Source organism: Phymastichus coffea, unplaced genomic scaffold (assembly GCF_024137745.1).
Source record: "Phymastichus coffea isolate CEN01 unplaced genomic scaffold, Cenicafe_Pcof_1.1 PCOF00003, whole genome shotgun sequence".
Lineage (NCBI taxonomy): Eukaryota > Metazoa > Arthropoda > Insecta > Hymenoptera > Eulophidae > Phymastichus > Phymastichus coffea.
In genome coordinates this window covers 5,993,039-6,012,419 of record NW_026706814.1, presented here as the reverse complement: position 1 = coordinate 6,012,419, position 19,381 = coordinate 5,993,039, and the positions used below count along the sequence as shown (strand labels likewise).

At 35.6% G+C, this 19,381-nt stretch overlaps 1 protein-coding gene across 4 annotated transcripts in view; it reads right to left on the bottom strand.

Annotated features, from left to right (window-relative positions):
* The window catches only part of LOC131664196 (centrosome-associated zinc finger protein CP190), a 256,006-nt gene that overhangs the window by 80,529 nt on the left and 156,096 nt on the right, over positions 1-19,381 (bottom strand). For all 4 annotated transcript variants that reach the window (XM_058935103.1, XM_058935129.1, XM_058935112.1 and 1 more), the window contains one exon: positions 7,070-7,294. In XM_058935103.1, coding sequence (XP_058791086.1) covers positions 7,070-7,294 — 225 coding nt within the window. The remainder of the gene's footprint in view (positions 1-7,069; positions 7,295-19,381) is intronic.

The following is a 19,381-nucleotide window of genomic DNA, read 5'->3' as shown; positions in this document are numbered from 1 at the left end:
GTTTTTCCGCCGATAAAAAAAAATACGTATGTCTTATTTTTTGATGAACTATAACATATCATAAGATTATTGAAATCGGTGAGGTCGGGTTGGGGGGATTTCCTTGTAAGTACAGTTATTTAAGTATTCGCAGGAACTTTTTTAACTTTTATAATTTTCAAAATTATGAAGGAGAAAAAATTTCTGTACGAAATCATGTTAAACTCTATTGTATTTTTTATACAAAAACATCTATTGACGTTAACACATCTTTTCGCAAGTAATATCAAATCTTTATAAAACATTCTGTATAAACTATACTTAAAACACACACACACATCATAAAACAGATTAATATCTTGTTTTAACTTACCAAGGTATAACTTTTATTTTGTAATCACAGCATGGTTATTTTTAATTATACTATTATAAAGCTCTACTTCTTATATCTATAAGAAAATGTTATCAAGATACCTTGTAATGATTGATATCACAAAATTGGCATTATAAATAATGCGTAAGTGGAATGTTTCAAGTCTACTAATTCTGATGATATTAAAATTAATTTCAATATAGTTTTACAGAGTCAAATCTTATAAAATAATTATTAAATTTTCCTTTTTAATTTGTTTTTTTAATCTCATCCTATTCTACCCTACATCTTATTATATAAACTATATTTTTACCAAAATAAACAGTAACGAAACAAATTATCAAATTAAATAAATCATATGATATAAAATCCTTACAGTTAAATTATGGAAGCAGACGTTTTGGGAACTGCGCAACATCTTCTAATTCGTCCAAAGTCATTGACTTTACCCCTTCATTTAAAGTGATGCTATCAATGTTGTTGCAGGTGATGATGGTCAGAGTACCTGGAATAATAAAAAACATACATGTATAATTGAATGAAAAGATTCATATTATTTTAAAACTTTTGTACTACATAAAAAAAATTACAAAAACCTACGTTTAACTCTCCATTAACTGTAACGTTAGATCCAAGAGTAAACATTGGAGCTTCTGTGAAGTTAGTGATATTGACATTAACTTTGATTTTAGCATCACAAATGGCACCACTGCCATAACTTATATTATTCTAGCGATTTTTAATTACTCTAAATGTTTGCTTGATGTATCCAGTAATGGCTGAAAAAAATTTTAAAGTTTAATGTTTTTATAATAACATGTTATAAGTTACAATAGCGAAAAATTAACGCTTACCAACAATGCCAGTATTGTAATCCTTGATCGTATCAAATGTAATATTGATTGGGGTATTTGGACCAGCACCAGCAGAAAGTCTATGCAGACCCAAATACTCGACACTGGAACTGTCGATAATAGTAAGTTCATAAGGAACACATCCTTCGTTTGATTTGTAATAGTTTGCTGTTACAGTCTTTGCTTCACACCCAGTTATATGCAATACCTGTTAAAGTACAGTATATATATATATATATATATATGTATATATATATATATTTCTATATTTTTATGTTATTCAAAACTTTTATGTTAAAATAATAACAAAGTAAAACAATTACAGCAGATAGAATTGAAATATAAAATACTATAAACAGAAAATTTTTAAAATGTTCAAATAAAAAAAAGTAGTGCAATAATTTTACATACCCTGTTAACTTTAATTTCACGTTCGTATTGAAAAATTAATGGTTCATTCCAGATACAGACAGAAATTTTTCTGACACCGTTGCTTAAGACGAACTTGAAGAGTTTCAACTTTTTCACTTTGCCAACTTCCCTAGGAGCATTCAATTGTTCAACATAGGCAGTAATTTCACTGCAACAAATTCAAATAAAAATCATACAATAATAGAAATAGGTGTGAGACAAAACAATGTCAAAAAGAATATGTTACGTGGTTTTATCTTTATCAACTAAATTGTCAAAGACAATGTTCTTTGATAGTCGATAATTGATTTCCTGTTCCATTTTATCTTGATTAGACTGACTATGTACTGCTCCGTTAACATTTTCTTGGGGAGCTCCATTCGCTGCATTCTCTACTGCTGCTTGATTGTTTTGTGCATCTGTCATCTAGACATCATTGACAAATAAATAAAATGACAAATTGTTTTAATAAAAATTAATTTATGATAATCTTCACAACATTTTCAAAAAGAAGATATTTAAATGATCTGGAATTTTTTTTTGATTAATTATTTTAAAAATAAAGTTATTATCAAAAATACACCTTATTTCTGCCAATTCAACTACACCTTTAAAAATAATGATGATCAAGGTGTAATAACCTAATTTAACCTTACTTTCAAAATTCCCAATAACTATTTATTATAGACATTCATTAATAAAAATATATGACCTATATGTAATTATACTACAATACCTTTTTATTTGATATTGAAATATCTTTTACCATTGAAGTAATCGAACGATTTATAGTGATTACGCTTGGCACGTTTTTTGGTCGACCTGGTCCGTTCGCTGTCAGGAGTCGGAAAGGACGTGAGTGATGGCGCGAAAAGACTTCCTGACAGTTCGATCCCCTCTGCTTTCTGCCCTCTCAAAACCAAACTACTAAGAATATGGCGACATTTTCCAGTGATATTTAACAATTAATTTAAAATCATAACCCCTTATTAAATATATATAATCACTTTTATAGTCTATGAAATTATATTATACTTACGAAATTATATATTTAATTAATAGACTCCATTTATAGAATGCAATAGAATTTATTATTACCTTACTCAATAGTTTTCAATATAAGATATCTGCTACGACACTACACGCTACACTCTATCAATATCACGTGACTTTCGCTCAGTTAATCAGATCACGAATAGTTTGCTGACACACCACTTTTTTATAAGGGGATATTTAAGACTTGCCTTTTGATGATTTGTCCTTGCCTTGTGTTATTTTCTCTTAAAAATTTGTACTACTTGTCTTTGTAGTATGATGTAAAAGAATTAATGATAATGCACTCACAACACTCGATATTTGTTAATTCAAGAAAGAGATTTTATTTCAAAATCAATGGTAGTTATAATTTATTATGAAATGTACGACTAAGATTGTACGAGGAAATATTAATAAAATTAGACCGATAATTTCACGGACAGCTAATCGTGTGTCGCGAATCAACTGCCGAAAAGTTGAGTAGTGATTTAATATATTAACTTTTCGGCCTACATTAATATGTCGAGTAATTAAGAAATTAAGGTGTTGAGCGCTTTAACTTTTAGTTTACTAAATTTTTTATTTGGCTGAGTTCGATCGATTGCTTTATCGTCAACTAATTTATAACTGTTAAATATTAAGTTTCGGGACGTTATATACGAGGTGTGATCAAAAAGTAAGGTGAATTTTTATTTTTCTCAAAAAATATTTATTTATTCATCAATTTTTATTTTATCTCCTTTAAAGTAATCCCCCTCGGATATAATGCACTTGTGCCAACGGTTTTTCCAATCCTCAAAGCATTTCAAAAAATCATTTTTTGTGATCTTGTTTAGTTCATCCTTCGATGCCGTCTTTATCTCCTCAATCGTGGCAAAACGCCGTCCTTTCATGGGCCTCTTCAGTTTTGGGAACAAGAAGAAGTCACAGGGGGCCAGATCTGGGGAATACGGTGCCTGTGGCATCGTTACTGTGTTGGTTTTAGCCAAAAATTCGCGCACAAGCAACGATGTGTGAGCAGGGGCGTTATCATGGTGCAAAAGCCAATTTTTTATTTTTCCACAAATTCGGACGTTTCTGGCGGATTGCTTCGCGCAAATTGCGCATAACTTGCAGGTAATATTCCTTATTTACTGTTCCACCCTGTGGCAAGAACTCATGATACACCACGCCCCTGCAGTCAAAGAAAACTGTAAGCAAAACCTTTACATTTGATCGAACTTGGCGTGCTTTTTTTCGTCTTGGTGATCCAGAATGCCTCCACTGGGACGATTGAGTCTTAGTCTCGACGTCATAACCGTATACCCATGTTTCGTCACCTGTTATAACCCTGTTGAGTAAATCTGGATCATCGTTGACGTCATTCAGTAGCTCTTGGGCGATGCTCATGCGACGTTTCTTTTGGTCGAAAATGAGCAATTTCGGAACAAACTTCGCTGACACAAGTCTCATGTCTAAAACACTCGTCAAAATTGATTGGCACGAACCAAATGAGATGCCAATATCATCAGCAATTTCTCTAATGGTAATTCGACGATTTCTCAACACTATTTTCTTCACTTCTTCAACATTCTCATCAGTTGTTGATGTGCTGGGGCGTCCAGAACGAGGTTCGTCGTCGGTGTCTTCTCGGCCTTCTTGGAAGAGTTTATACCACTTGTAAACATTTTTTTGACTTAAAGTAGACTCACCGTATGCCACTTTCATCATTTCAAGTGTTTTGGAACATTTGATTCCATTTTTCACACAAAATTTAATGCAAACTCTTTGATCCATGTTTTTAGACAGCAGCAAATCATGGAGCACGCAAAACACTTCTAACCTTGATGCCTCTCACAAACAAACCAAACATACTACAAAGCTGAAATTTGGAACGTATGTTCTAGACGAGTGTACCGACATAACCAAATGAAAAAGTCGTAGATCGAACGGACGTAGCCCGCTAAATTTCAAAATTCACCTTACTTTTTGATCACACCTCGTATATATAGCAACGGGGTGGATTAGCTGGTACAAAATGGGTTTATTAAAGAACAAACTCCTACGATGCAGAGCTAACCGCCGCTCCGTTAATCACGTATGAGTATACGTGTATTCGCCTTTACATTTAATACTTTCATTCCAATGTCTCCTTTTCCAACAGAGTTGAACTCACCTTAAGTCACCTGACTCGTGACACTCTTAGGTGTGAGTGACCTAATGTTTACTCTAACTATCCCTTCGATGAAATCGGTTTAAAAAATAACCAATGGCGGATCCGTTAAACTAAAAGGCAACGAAATAACGTAATGCGGCGAATAAAATTAAGATTGTTTATGACTAAAAAACTACAGTCTTCGTTTAGCCGAAAGACTTGCACACGTGAATAGGATTTACAAGTTTTCAATAATACGGGGAGAGAGAGAGAGACCAATTATTTCTACCCTCACCGCAGGAAAATAGACCACATAGCATCGGGGCATTAATAAAAGGTCACTCTTCCCATTGTTGATTATGTTAATTGTTTAATAATAATCTTAGAAGGATACTGTCTTTCGGATAGAAATAATTCGGAAATGATCCAAACTACTTGTAAGATGAAGGGCAAGGTTCCAAATCGACAAACAAAGAAACAGAATTATTAAATAAAGACTGTTGCCAGTCATTTATTCAACTTCAATCCAACTATCTGCGTGGTACTCAGATCAATGGTGATTCAAGCGACGTACACTGGCCTACGTATTTATACATAGTAGAGCGGATTGCGAATCTTACCCCACTAATTTATTTAGAAGAGTCTTTGTTTTCGCACATCGAAAATTCTAGAGCGCCGTTTTGCCTATGAATTCTCGCAATTTTCCATGTATTTTGGTTTAATCAATAGAATTTTATCAGTTTCGATACAATCAATCATTTATTAAACTGAGTAGTCGTTGACTTATAATTATTTTATAGATATCTACTCATTTTCAATGACTTATACGTATGCTGCGAATATTATCAATCAACATCGATTAAAGTCAATCTTAGCTGTTTTTCAAGTTATTTGTATTATTTACAGATGTTTATGATAACTTCATGATTTTGTTTAATTACATTTCTTAGAGTTCATGGCTTTTTAGTTCATATAACATGTATATCGACTTAATAACTAGTTTTGTTGATACCTGTAGAGTTAAATTGTTATCAATGATCAAATTCTCTTTAATTGCAATTTAGGTAAATTAGCATTAAGTATGTTATTCGTTTGGTAGATTAAAATTTGTTTCTATATGCGTAAGGTATAATTTCTCCTTAGTATGTATATTAATTTGGAGGTTGACGGAACCTTGAGCGGTCTTTCACCTATTATATTTATCTAATTTGACTTTTCGCGCGTGACGTCATAGCGAGAGTCGCTGTTATCTAAGTGCGAAACGTCCGATAGGTCATTGCCTTTACTCTAATACAATGTGTCCGTTACATAGTTTAGCCAATTGTATACAGTTGCATATATAGGAGGGGATACACCATGAGCTGTATCTAACTCAGCTTTAATTTCTTTGGATGTTAGGCCTTTTAAATAGAAATGTTTTATCACCGTTCGGAAATTACTTTTTTCATTGTTGAAAGATAAGCGAAAATTGTTCACTTTGATCAACAATAAAAACGGAACCTCTTTATGGATCTGATTGAAATTTTGAGAGTATTCTAGTTAGAAGTGACGTGTACTGTAGCAATATAAATTGTAATACCTAGCGCGCCATCTCTTGGATTTTCTAAGGACTTATTGACCCACCCTCGTAATAAGTACCACGGTAAAATTTTTTGTTTGGATTCGAAATTTAAAAGTTCGATGAAGGTCAAGATTCACCTGAATTATCCACCATTTAAAATGGCTGAAAAATCGTATCAAAGATTTCCTGAAATATACAACATATGTGAGCAGTAGTATAATTAAGAATACAACATGATACACAAATCATATACTTTTAAAAATCAGAAGAAAAATAAATAATTAAACTTATGTATTAAAATATTCAAGCCTATGAAAAAGTTAACATTTTAACCAATTCATTGGACTATGATCCGCTCAAGATTATTTATTTATTTTTTAAGAATGAATGTGTCAAATAATGAAAAACCGTATATACTGTACTAAGGATCTAAAACATAATTAATATATTATTTGACTTATTCACAGGTCAACGAAAGTGCAAAGGGCCATGTTAGATAATAAAATATTTTATGGCATCCTAAATCTCAATTCTATTATTTTTATATAAACTTTATAATATATATTTGTAGTGCAAGAATGTTTTCCAGATCAATTTTAAGTAAAATTAAATTAGAACTTAATAATTATTATAGGATGATACAATCATATAACATTGAACTATGCATTCAAATAAACAACTAGTCTTCAGCAATAAAGAAGAATATTTTTATTGCCACTTACTTTTCATTAGAGGCGGTGTCTTCAAAAAATGGTTTTCGTTGGAATATCACTTGTTGTTTATCAGTCGTAAACTCTACTTCTGGTTTGGTTGCAGATATTGAGTGAGTCTGATTTAACTGAGCATCTAGTAGTTTTATTAAAATAGACATTTTTAATTTTTGAGCTGTTCGGTACAGGTCATTATGCTCTGATGCCCAATATTCTAGTTGACCAGTATACATAAAACTGTAAAATATATTTTATGGTTAAAACTGTAAAATATTTTCATTCTGAGAAAATTCTTTTGATTATTAATACTGATATATATGAAGCGTATTTGTTGAATTTCTCACTTAGTTTATAAATAAATATTAGATGTAATGTGCAACGGTAGTCGATTCGAACAATCGATACGTTCGCGATTCGACATACTCGAAGTGCTAGAGTGAACGTTTAGGAGAGAGAGGGGGCGTGCACAAGTTTCATTTTTAGTATTGCCTCAGCTGTTGATTAGAAAACTGCCAATTATTATCTTGTGTTTCTATGTCGTTTGTCGAATTAAAGATTTGGGTTTTTGTTTTGGTACGTGAGTGGTGTGAGATTGAGGAGTGAGGAAAACCACAACAGAGATTAACAGCGAGGAGTTGGACGAGCAGCAACCGATCCGGTAGCTAAGGCAGCGTCGTCGCAGCATCACCCGGGAGCAAAAGTTGTTTGCCGACATCATTTACGGCTGATCACCGTAATTGCACCACAGGGTAGGTGTACCACCCTTTTTCCACGTGACCGTATAATTCCTCGCATAGATTTGTAAGCGATCGTTATCGCATTTGCGCCGAGCGTTATAGTTCGCGGTAGAATTTCGTATTCTCTCTCTCTCTCTCTCTCTCTCTCTCTCTCTCTTTCTTTCTCTCTCTCTTTCTCTCTCCCAGGATAAATGTTAATCTTATACGCGTGCGCAAATGTTTCGGCCTACAAAAAACTGTAACTTTTATTTCTATAAAAGGTTTGTTTACGTTCTTTCGTTTCCCTTTAATTTAACTGATCCGTTTCCTGCAATCTTTTAAACTAATTTCGTCTAGGGGTTAGTGGAAATAAACATTAGTCTAAGTACACCTAAGATAAAACAAGTGTCATGAGTCAGGTGACTAAAGCTGAGTTCAACTCTATTGGAAAGGAGACATTGGAGCAAAAGTATTAATCGTAAAGGCGAATACACGTACGCTCATACGTAATTAACGGAGCGACGGTTAGCTCTGCATCGTGGAAGATTGTTCTTAGACAGACCCTCATTACAACAGTTACTCAATCCCCTTACAAATAATAATAAATCATTTTAATAATAAAAAATTATGTACATTATCCCTGTTACAATCAATAACAAAGTTAAAAGTAAAATCTCTGGATCTTTTGAAATCTAGAATAAAAAATTAGGTTTTAATGCAAATTAATCATTTAACTGTTAAGTATCTTTTATCAAAACTTAATTAAATTGAGTAAACTTTGAATTCGGAGTAAACGGATTTTAAAAACTATGGGTATGCTCTATAGTAACGAACGCCGTTTTTTTACTTTTTTGTGATACTATGGAATGGTTTATTGAAATTCTGCTCCAATACACATGTTAAATTAAAATAAAGAAATTAATATTTTATAAAATTAATAAATATATTTACGTGTAATAAAAAGTGAAGTGAGTGCAGTGAAGAGAAGAGAAAAGAATAATAGAAGATTGTTTTCTAACGTTAATTGGCTAGTACTTTTCTTATGGCGCCCGTCCTGTGCGGACATGCGACTGGATGCTCTTCAAAATCCGAACGACTTTTAATAAATGTACATTAAACAGTGGTGATAGCAACCAACAACATAAGTAATGAAAACATTAAGCGGCATAGTCGTGGTGAAGAAGCCAGTCACCACTTGAACAAAGTTAATGCCGTTTTCTTATTGCAATCGTTCACAATCCTTTCAAAACTTCATAATAAAATTTTTTATTGATTATTTGGTCTCTAGGAATATATTCGTGGTGCATAACATCTTCATAATACAAAATACAATCAGCATTGATTTGACATTGTTCTGACTTTTGCACACACACGAGTCATTCTCAGTTTCTTGATTAAAATTTTCCAAACAGTGCTTTTCAAAATTCTAAGATCATATTCAGTTCCCGCACAGTCAATCGGTATCTTCTTTAATCGCGAATGGCACAAGATCGATATTTTCCGGTGTTTTTGTGCTTAAAAGATGTTCTGAGCGCGAATCACTGTCAGATTGGTAGCCATCTTTTAACTGTTTGTACCATTTACACATTTGACTTTTACCCATAAAGTCATCTCCAAAAGCCTTCTGCATCATTGTAATCGTTTCTGCACACCACTCAACTATTACACCCGGTCAGAAAATGGCGGTTGGTCAGAAGTATACGGAAACTTCCGTATGAGCTAGATCGTATTTACAATTTTTAGTCCTCGCATTACAATTTTTATTTACATCGCATTCATTATTCACCGTAAGACGATTCTTTTTCAATGGTGATTTATAGTTTCTTCGTTTCGTAGCGCCTTCGCGGCCAATGTATGTGCACATACGAATAATTTAAAAAGGTATTGATCAGTTACGTGCGCGCGCCGTTCGTTATTTGCTCTCTCTTTCTAATTTGCTTTTCCTCTCTCTCTTTCTCTCTCTATGGTCTATCCTGTTTGTCGCTGATCGTCAAAATGGCTGTCGCCGCTCATCTACGTGCGATCCGCTCCCGGTACCGGTTCGGTTTTCACTTCCTCGAGTGCTCGATTATCGCTCCAGCTGTGTGTCTAGTGTGCGCGTGTGTGTATGAAAACATAGGTTTTTCCCCTCATGGTGACAGCGTCGCGCTTAGGGCGCCGTCGTCATATACGAGTAGCCGGCGACAGCTGATTGCCGGTCGCTCTTCTCCATCAGCTGCGGTAGTAGTCCTGTTTGCTGGGCGCCCCTCATTCCACGTTCGTGGAATCAAGTATTATCGCCGTTTCTCATTCCGTGACGGTACCAACGCGTGGTAGGGTGCGTACGATCCTCAGTTTTCTTTCTCGTCAGCTATTGTTATCGTTGATAAGCTCCCGTCGGATCGCGTTGCCGGCTTACATCATCGTTTTCCCGGTCGCGGATAAGCCGATTTTCGTGAAACAAAGTGTTTCGGTTTCTCTATTTATCTGTTTAATTAATTCGCACGGTTACGTGGCGAGGGAAATTACGATGGCCCTTTTTAATAATGATGCACCGTATCACAAGGTATGCCTAGACAGTCGAAAAAATCGGGTGGCAGTGTTCAATTCCTTTATTCAATTCATTCAATTCATTCAATTTATTCCAGCATTCAATTTACTCGTGAAATTGAGATAATTTGATCGCGGAATCGTAATTAACGTTCCTTGCAAGATATTAACGATAAAAGATGCTTAACAGTTTTTTAAATTTCCAATATTACACAGTCCTATAAAAATACCTTAATTTTTTGCACAAGCAAACCGTACTTGGTTTCCCTAAGAATTTTTCGGCGCTGAAATCGAATCGGGCCTCAGAATTACTCCAGCACGTCAGGATTTTGAAATATCCTAACCTAAAAGTGTGAAAATGGCGATTATTGCCTATATTTGAGGCTATGTATCACCACGACATTATCTATACACAAAAAGCTACAAAAGACATCTTAAAGAAGAGACATCAAAATTTTCGGAGTGGCCATATGAGCACAATAGACGTCGAACGTTCGGGACGCCCTGTTGAGGTTACCACTTCAGAAATCATTGATAAAATCCATGATATGGTGATGGCTGACAGAAGAGTGAAGGTGCGTGAGATTGTTAGTACTGTAGGAATCTCGAGTGAACGCATACATAATATTTTGCACCAACATTTGGACATGAAAAAGCTATCCGCTAGATGGGTGCCGCGATTGCTCACGATTGACCAAAAACGAGATCGTGTGAAGTGTTGCAAGAATGGTTTGCAGCTGTTCCAGCAAAATCCGCAAGACTTTAAGCGTCGTTTCATCACTGTAGATGAAACATGGATACATCACTACACTCCTGAGACCAAAGAATAGTCTAAACAATGGGTTAGCAAGGGGTAATCTGCTCCGAAAAAGGCGAAGACAATTCCATCGGCCGGGAAGGTTATGGCGACTGTCTTTTAGGATTCGCAAGGAATAATTTTCATCGATTATCTGGAAAAGGGTAAAACCATTACAGGCGAATATTATTTATCGTTATTGAATCGTTTGAAAACCGAGTTGCTGGAGAAACATCCACGATTGGCCCACAAAAAAGTCCTCTTCCACCACGACAATGCGCCAGCTCACGCCTCAGCAGTTATGGCCGCAAAACTGATGGAGATAGGGTTCCAACTCGTTTCACATCCCCCCTATTCTCCAGACTTGGCTCCGTCGGACTACTATTTGTTTCCTAATATGAAAAAATGGCTGGCGGGGAAAAGAACGAGCATTGCCACCTTCCACCGGTCGCTGAACGTTCCTGTCATCAAGCACGTGTTGTATAGGTCGAGGAGTATCTCCGGCCGTAGACGAGCCATAAGCCGGAGGATTTTGGTTGGTACTCTGTCCGGTCTCGGTGCTTTACCCGTCTTCATCACATTCGTTGCTCTGATGAGCTACTCAGCAGTAAAAAGGGGGGCATTTGTACGTTCACGTCATCCATCACGTTTTTCTTAATCGGGTGCGTCGGAAACAATCCGTCAACAATCCTTCCTACTGTTTCGGCATCTTTAAGTTCCGGTGAGACTCAGGACCCTAGTTTCCCGGTCACGATCTTGTAGCTGGTTCTCCAGGGATCCTCGTTCACCTCATCGCAGAGCTTCCTCCAGCATCGCATCATGCTGTCCCATATTGCTTTCGTCAGCGTCTTCCGTGCTGTTTTGTATATGGCTGGGAGGTTTTCCCTTTCGGCTCCGCCTACTGCCCTTGTCACTCGTCGCCGATTTGTCAGGCATATCCTGCGTAACTCGGATATTTCGTTCGTCCACCAATATTGTGGTTGTGTTTGTTGTATCTGTCGACATTTCGGCATTGTGCCTCTGCAGAAGCTGTTTATTAATTGGGCCGTCTCGTCTGTCAGTCTTTCCGCTTTTTACCGGCCCGTTAGTTCGGGGGGAATTCTCTCCCCTGGAGTCGGTGCTACCATTAGCTCTTCCGAAAATATTCGTCCGCCGAGTTTACGTAGATTCCACCGCGGGGGTTGATGAATTCTCGTTCGTCTCGTTCCCGTCCGTCCCACCACTTCAAAGACGACGTACTGGTAATCGCTGGCTGTGTAGTCTTCGATCACCCGCCATCCCCTCAGCCGAGGTAAAATTCTGTCCGATGTCATCGTGACGTCGGGGATAGAATCCCCGACACCTGGCCGTCATACGTCAGCGTATGTCCCGTATTTACCATTGCTAGATCGAGCCTTGTGGCCATTTCCAGTAGTAGTCGTCCGCGTCGATTCGTTTCATTCATTTCCTACTCAGTCGCCCTCGCGTTAAAATCCCCCGCAACGATGACATCCCCGGGCAGGTCCCTAATCCCGTCTTCTAGGAGTGCCGCCTTTCTTTCGAACTCCATCGCGGTGCAGTTGGGTGTAAGATAGATGCTGAGATAAGTGATAGAGCCAACTGTGTCCCAGACGTAGTCGTCCCCGACACCGCGATTGGAGACTCTAGATTGGGTGCCACCCCGTACCCAGATAGCAGTGGTCTCTGTCTCGTTTGTACTGTACGAGGTGTGTTCAAAAAGTAAGGTGACTTTGTATTTTTAAGAAAAAATATTTATTTATTTATCAATATTTATGTTGTCCCCTTCAAAGTAATCCCCCTCAGATACAATACACTTATGCCAACGGTTTTTCCAATCCTCAAAGCACTTTTCATAAGCACTTTTCGGTATAGCCTTGAGCTGTTCCAGCGATGCAGTCTTTATCTCTTCAATCGTTGCAAATCTCCGTCCTTTCATAGGTCTCATTAGTTTTGGGAACAAGAAAAAGTCACGTGGGATCAAATCCGGTGAATATGGTGGCTGAGGCATGATTGTGGTGTTGTTTTTGGCCAAAAAATCTCTCACAAGCAAAGATAAGTGAGCAGGGGCATTATCGTGATGCAAAAGCCATGAATTGTTTTTCCACAATTCTGGGCGTTTTCTTCGTATTGCTTCTCGCAAACGGCGCATAACTTCAAGATAATACTGTTTATTGACCGTACGTCCATATGGTAAAAACTTCTGATGCACCACGCCATGGTAATCGAAGAAAACAGTGAGCAAAACTTTGACATTTGATCGACCTTGGCGTGCTTTTTTCGGTCTTGGCTCATCTGGGCTCTTCCATTGGGACGATTGAACTTTGGTTTCGATATCATAACCATATACCCATGATTCATCACCAGTTATGACCCTTTTGATTAAATCTGGGTTGTCGTTGACGTCATTCAACAGTTCTTGAGCGATGCTCATGCGACGGTTCTTTTGGTCAAAATTTAGCAATTTCGGAACAAACTTCGCTGACACACGTCTATTGCCCAAAACGTTAGAAAAAATTTTATGGCACGAGCCAAACGATATACCAACATCCTCAGCAACTTCTCTGATAGTAATTCGACGATTTTCCAGAACAATTTTCTTCACTGCTTGAACGTTTTCATCAGTTGTTGACGTGCTTGGGCGTCCAGAGCGAGGCTCGTCATTGGCATGTTCCCGGCCATCTTGGAAGAGTTTGTACCACTTGTAAACATTTTTTTACTCAGAACAGTTTCACCGGATGCCACCGTCAACATTTCAAGTGTTTCGGAGCACTTTATTTTATTTTTTACACAAAATTTGATGCAAATCCTTTGATCCATATTTTTCGATAGCAAGAAATCGCCGAGCACGCAAAACAATTATAACCTTTACGCCTCTCACAACGAAACAAAAAATGATATACACTTGAAACTTGGTACAGATGTTCGGGAAGAGTGTACCAACATAACAAAACAAAAAAATCGATAATCGAAAGTACGTTGCCCGTGAAATTTGAAAAGTCACCTTACTTTTTGAACACACCTCGTATATGCACTGTGCTGACTTCTCCTCGAAAGTTAACTAGGTTTCCATCTTGATCATCAATACAAATTTGTAAATAGTCAATACTCCTGACGCTGATTCGAAGGTAAATAACGTAAGCAAGCATTGTATATCCAGGTGGATCTGCTGGAAAAATTTCCAAGTTTTTCATTTCATGAATATTGTACCTTTCAGAACATTAAGCTTTGAACGTTTCGACGTCGAATTTTGTGTCAAGCGTCTTCAATCAATTACTGTTCTATAACAAAATTAAGATATATACCATGGACAGGCTAACCCAACTTCAACCTAAATTACGTCATCCACACGAACCCATCCAGCCCTTATAAACCACCCCTACCTGAGGAGGGGTATATCAGAGACAATGTCAATGAGATAATCATTTTTTTACAGAAAAGCAGTTGATTAAACTCGCTCTACCAAGGCTTAGGTGGGTTAGTTTGCTTGGGGGTTGGTAGAGGGGGTTTCTAAGGGTTGTAGCGTTTTCTGAGGATAGAGTACATCAAGGAGACAACAGGTAAGCCTATCTGGTTGAAATTTTACGTTCCTCATAGAAAAGCAATTGATTAAACTAGTTCTAACCAGCGTTAGGTAGGTTAGCCTGCTTGGGGGTTAGTAGGGCGGTTTATGAGGGTTGTAAGGGTATCTGGAGATAGAGTAAGTCAAGGAGAAAACAGATAAGCCTATCTGTGGTTGAAATCTTAGGTTCCTCATAGAAAAGCAGTCAATTAAACTCGCTCTACCCAGATTTATCGTAGGTAGGTTAGCCTGTTTGAGGGTTGGCAGGGGTGGTTTTTAAGGGTTGTAAGGATTTGTGGGAATGACATAATTTAGGTTAAAGGTAGGTTAGCCTGTCTATGGTATATATCTTAATTTTCTTGCAGAACAGTAGTTGATTGAAGTCATTTGACATAAAATTCGACGTCGAAACTTTCAAAGCTGTACGAGTATGTTCTGAGAGGTACAATATTTATGAAATCGAAAAACTTTAAAATACAATATCTCAAAGAAAAAATAAGCTATTTGAGCAAACTCAACGGCATTTGAAAGGACTAGACTGCTACTTTAAGATGTCGTTTATAGTTTTTTGTGTATAGAGAATGTCGTAGTGCTACTTAACCTCAAATATAGGCAAAAATCGCTATTTTCGCACTTTTAGGTTAGGATATCTCAAAATCCTGACGTGTTGGAGAAATTCTGAGGCCGGATTCGGTTTCAGTGCCAAAAATTCTTCGGGAAACCATGTATGGTTTGCTTGTGCAAAAATCTTGTCGGACTGTGTCATCGGTATATAATTTTTCTCGTCTTATTATGCTTCTCAAAAGAAATGACACAAATGTGCGGTTGTTGCCTGTAGTGAACAATTAGCGAACATAATATTTTGATTACTTCATACAGATGAATGTAATATTGACAGACCAATTAGAATGATTAATAGATTATGTAATATAGAAGACCAATATACATACGAGTTTTGTTCCAAAAGTATCCAACCCACCTCGATTTCTCGGCGCTTGATTTAATCTTCGACATCTGGGAGGTGGCATCCTGCAAAGTAGTTCCCATTTTATTAAATAAGACGTTCATATCAATGTTTTCCCTTATTAAAACACTCTTAAAAGTAAGACTTCGGAATCGTCTTTAGTGCAATCGTCACATTAGTTTCAACAGTCTCTTTATCGTCGAATCGATGTCTCTTAAGTGGCATTTTCAATCGAGGAAACAGTTCAAAGTCGCAGGGAGCTATATCGGGACTGTATGGAGGATGGTGGAGCTGTGCAACAATGTATTTCATTAAATACTGCGGTATAAAATTTAATGCGTGCGCTGAAGCAGTGTCGTGATGAAGAAGTCAGTCAACAGTTTCCCAAGGTTACGGTCGTTTTCTTCTAATTGCATCATCCAATCTTTTCAAAACTTCAACATAGTACTCTTTGTTGATTGTCTGGCCTGTAGGAGCATATTCGTAGTGCACAACGTCTTTATAATCAAAATAATTATAATCGAAAAAAACAGTCAACATTGACTTGATGTTACTTCACCTTTGACAAGCTTTTTTCGGCCGAGGATTGGATGGAAGTTTCCACTGCAAAGTTGTTGTTTTATCTGCAATATTTCAATAGTTTCTACACAACTTTTACCAAGATTAAAGTAAAATTCTATGTAAATTCGCTGTTTGATTCATTCTGCAATTTTTAATAATAAACGAATTGCAAGGAACGCAAAAAAGTCGGTGTAAACAAATACACGTTGCACGGGAAGTAAGGCGTTTCATCAGTATTTCGGGCACTGACGAGAAAATTAGGGATTGCTGGTGACGTTCGTATCCTCTAGAGATCGCTTGAGTCTCTCCACGCGAAGATATGAACGTCGGATACTTTTACGACAGACTTCATACATATGTAAATTGAAATCGCATGTCCAATCATATACCGTAGAATGCACAAGTATATATCATATGTCAGTAGAGAAAAGATTAGCTACTTTAAAGATTTTACACATTAAAAATATAAAAATTTGTAAAAACCCTGATATACAGGATGTTTCACTTTAACTTCGACAGTAAGATAACTCGAAACTTTGCAAAATATTCGAACAATGTTTCAAATAAAAATTGTATGGTTCAAAGACGGTCAACCCAGGATGACCATAAACTTGACTTTTAAGTTTATTTATAAGATTATTTCAAGTTCAACTTTGTTTTTTAAAACAGGAACTTTGATTCCGGATTCCGATAGAGCGGGAAATTCTACCCCACATGATCTATTATACGTGGGATCCCGGGAACCCTTAAGGGTAATTTTAAGGTCAACTTTGTTTTTTTTAAACACGAGCCTCTATTTTTTACCCTGGATTCGAACAAAGCAGAAAATTCTACGTCCAGATGACATATTATACGTGGAATCCAGGAGATGCTTTAAGGTCATGCTTTAAAGTCGCGGCGGTGCGAAATGTCGAAATTCTCGTACCTCCATAAAAATTGTCAGTAAATATGTAAATTTATAAAATAGTATAAATTTATAGAATACCTTTCCTGATATTTTTACAAATTTGAGTTTAAATTCTAAATTTCATAAATTGTGAATTTTCGACACACACACGCATACAGACACATAACGAGATCTAATGCTCGTCACATCCACATATTCGTATTATCTATAGTCACACACTCACTCACACATACATATACACAGTGAACACACACATACGAATACGCTACACACGCACACATACAATGGGATTAAATACCCGCCATCTGGGTTACGCTAGGAATGAGTACATTAACGCAGAAACAGGAGACACGGAAAGTACAACCAAGAATTGAAAAGAAAATTTGTAAAGATATCAGAAAAGGCGATACAATGCATACAATTTACCTATTTATTTCTGATTTTTGTGGAGGTATGAGAATTTCGATATTTTAACTTCGACATATTGAATCTGTTACATAGAATTTGGAAAATCTAAATTATACTTATATTTGGAGATTCACTCGAAAAATTGTTTACGAATATCAAAGAAACTTTTCGTTTTTTGGTTTGCCGCGTTGGTTTGCCATTTTTTAATTTTAAGAAAACAAAATATTATTCTTATATTTTTACAGAATTGGACCTAATGACAAAGTCTAAAAAAACTCCAGGATCATAGCAATTCAGGGTTAATGGCAGGATTATACGGGTTAACACAAAGACATATACATGAGTATATTTATTTATATAATAAACATGCATGTATAGATAAATATACACTTGAGTCTCTGTCCATAAATATTGCATAAGAGTAATTGACTTAAATTAATATTTATTATTATATAACATTTCAATAAGCTTCTTTCTTTTTAAGTATTGTAAAACTTTTCACATGTTTACATAATACCTTAAAATACATATAGAAAATGCAATACATTAAATTTGTTTCAACGACAGAAAATTTCACAAGTTTAGCAAACATATTAAAACAGAAATTTCCTTGCTCGAGCAATTCAAACCATAGCTGCTGCTTATGTGTTATTATAACGGTCCTATCTATGAGCTATTCTCTTATTTTCACTGGATTACTACAACCCGCTAAACTCGTCAATCTACTTACATCAATTAGCATATTAAACGGCGTCATCTCATATATTATATGATTGTGTCTTAGTACCAGAGTCAAAGTTAATGACTATATAACGAGCGTGACGTTACCTACTTATAGATATAGATATAATAGTTTTTGTTGTTTTATTAAAATATGTTAATTAAGAGTAATTTCAATGTAACAAAGCATTTTTTATATAGATTTTAGGGTATAGATTCAGATTATAATAATTGTAATTACTTTTAACTACTAAATTATATTAAATTTTAATGTGCAAATTTAATTTGTTTATTACATTGTAAATATTAATTATTTTAATAAAGTGAATATTGTGAGTCCGAGATGAATATCTAAGAAACATGAATAAGAATTCGTTTCATAGATAACAGTTTAGTTATTACTGTTATCAATAAATAAACAATTAATAATTTATTTAGACAAATAATTGTATATAGATCGAAAGCGTTAATGTTATATATAACACCGACATTTTTATAATTTATTAATCTTAATTAACTATTTTTTATTTGCATTATAAGATTTTACAAAAAACCGTTGCAAATACGAAAATTGATTATAATTCAAATGTAATTAACTAATTTAAGTAGTTCTTTTTAGGAATTACTTCTATTAGTGATAAACTATTGATATATATATAAAATTTTATCATTATTTTATTGTAAATATTGCGCTATGATATTAACTAACTTTATTAGTTAATAATTTTTTACTATACTTTTTGCGATAATTGTAAATTATACTTAAATGATCTATATCTACTTCTGTAAATTTTACATATTTGAGAATTTCATTATTACTGTTTATTGTTTTGTAAATTAGAAAAAATGATTTCGCACAATTTCGGAAACAACTCGAGAAGAGCTGTCCTATGAAAATAGGCGGGGAAATTTGTGTATAAATACGCTGATTTTTGCACAGGCTAGCATTCTCTCCTAGCCTTGCCAAGTGAACGCTCGAGATCGAATAAACTTGACTTATACCTAAATTCTTTCTCTCAATTAATTAACTGAGCAAATCCTTCCTTTACTATTGTAATTCATGCTCGACTCATAGAACACTTCTCGCTATGAGAAACTTGGGCTGAATTGCATCCTTTTTACAAGAAAGACTTAAGGTCTGCTTATGGGACACTTTGCACCATA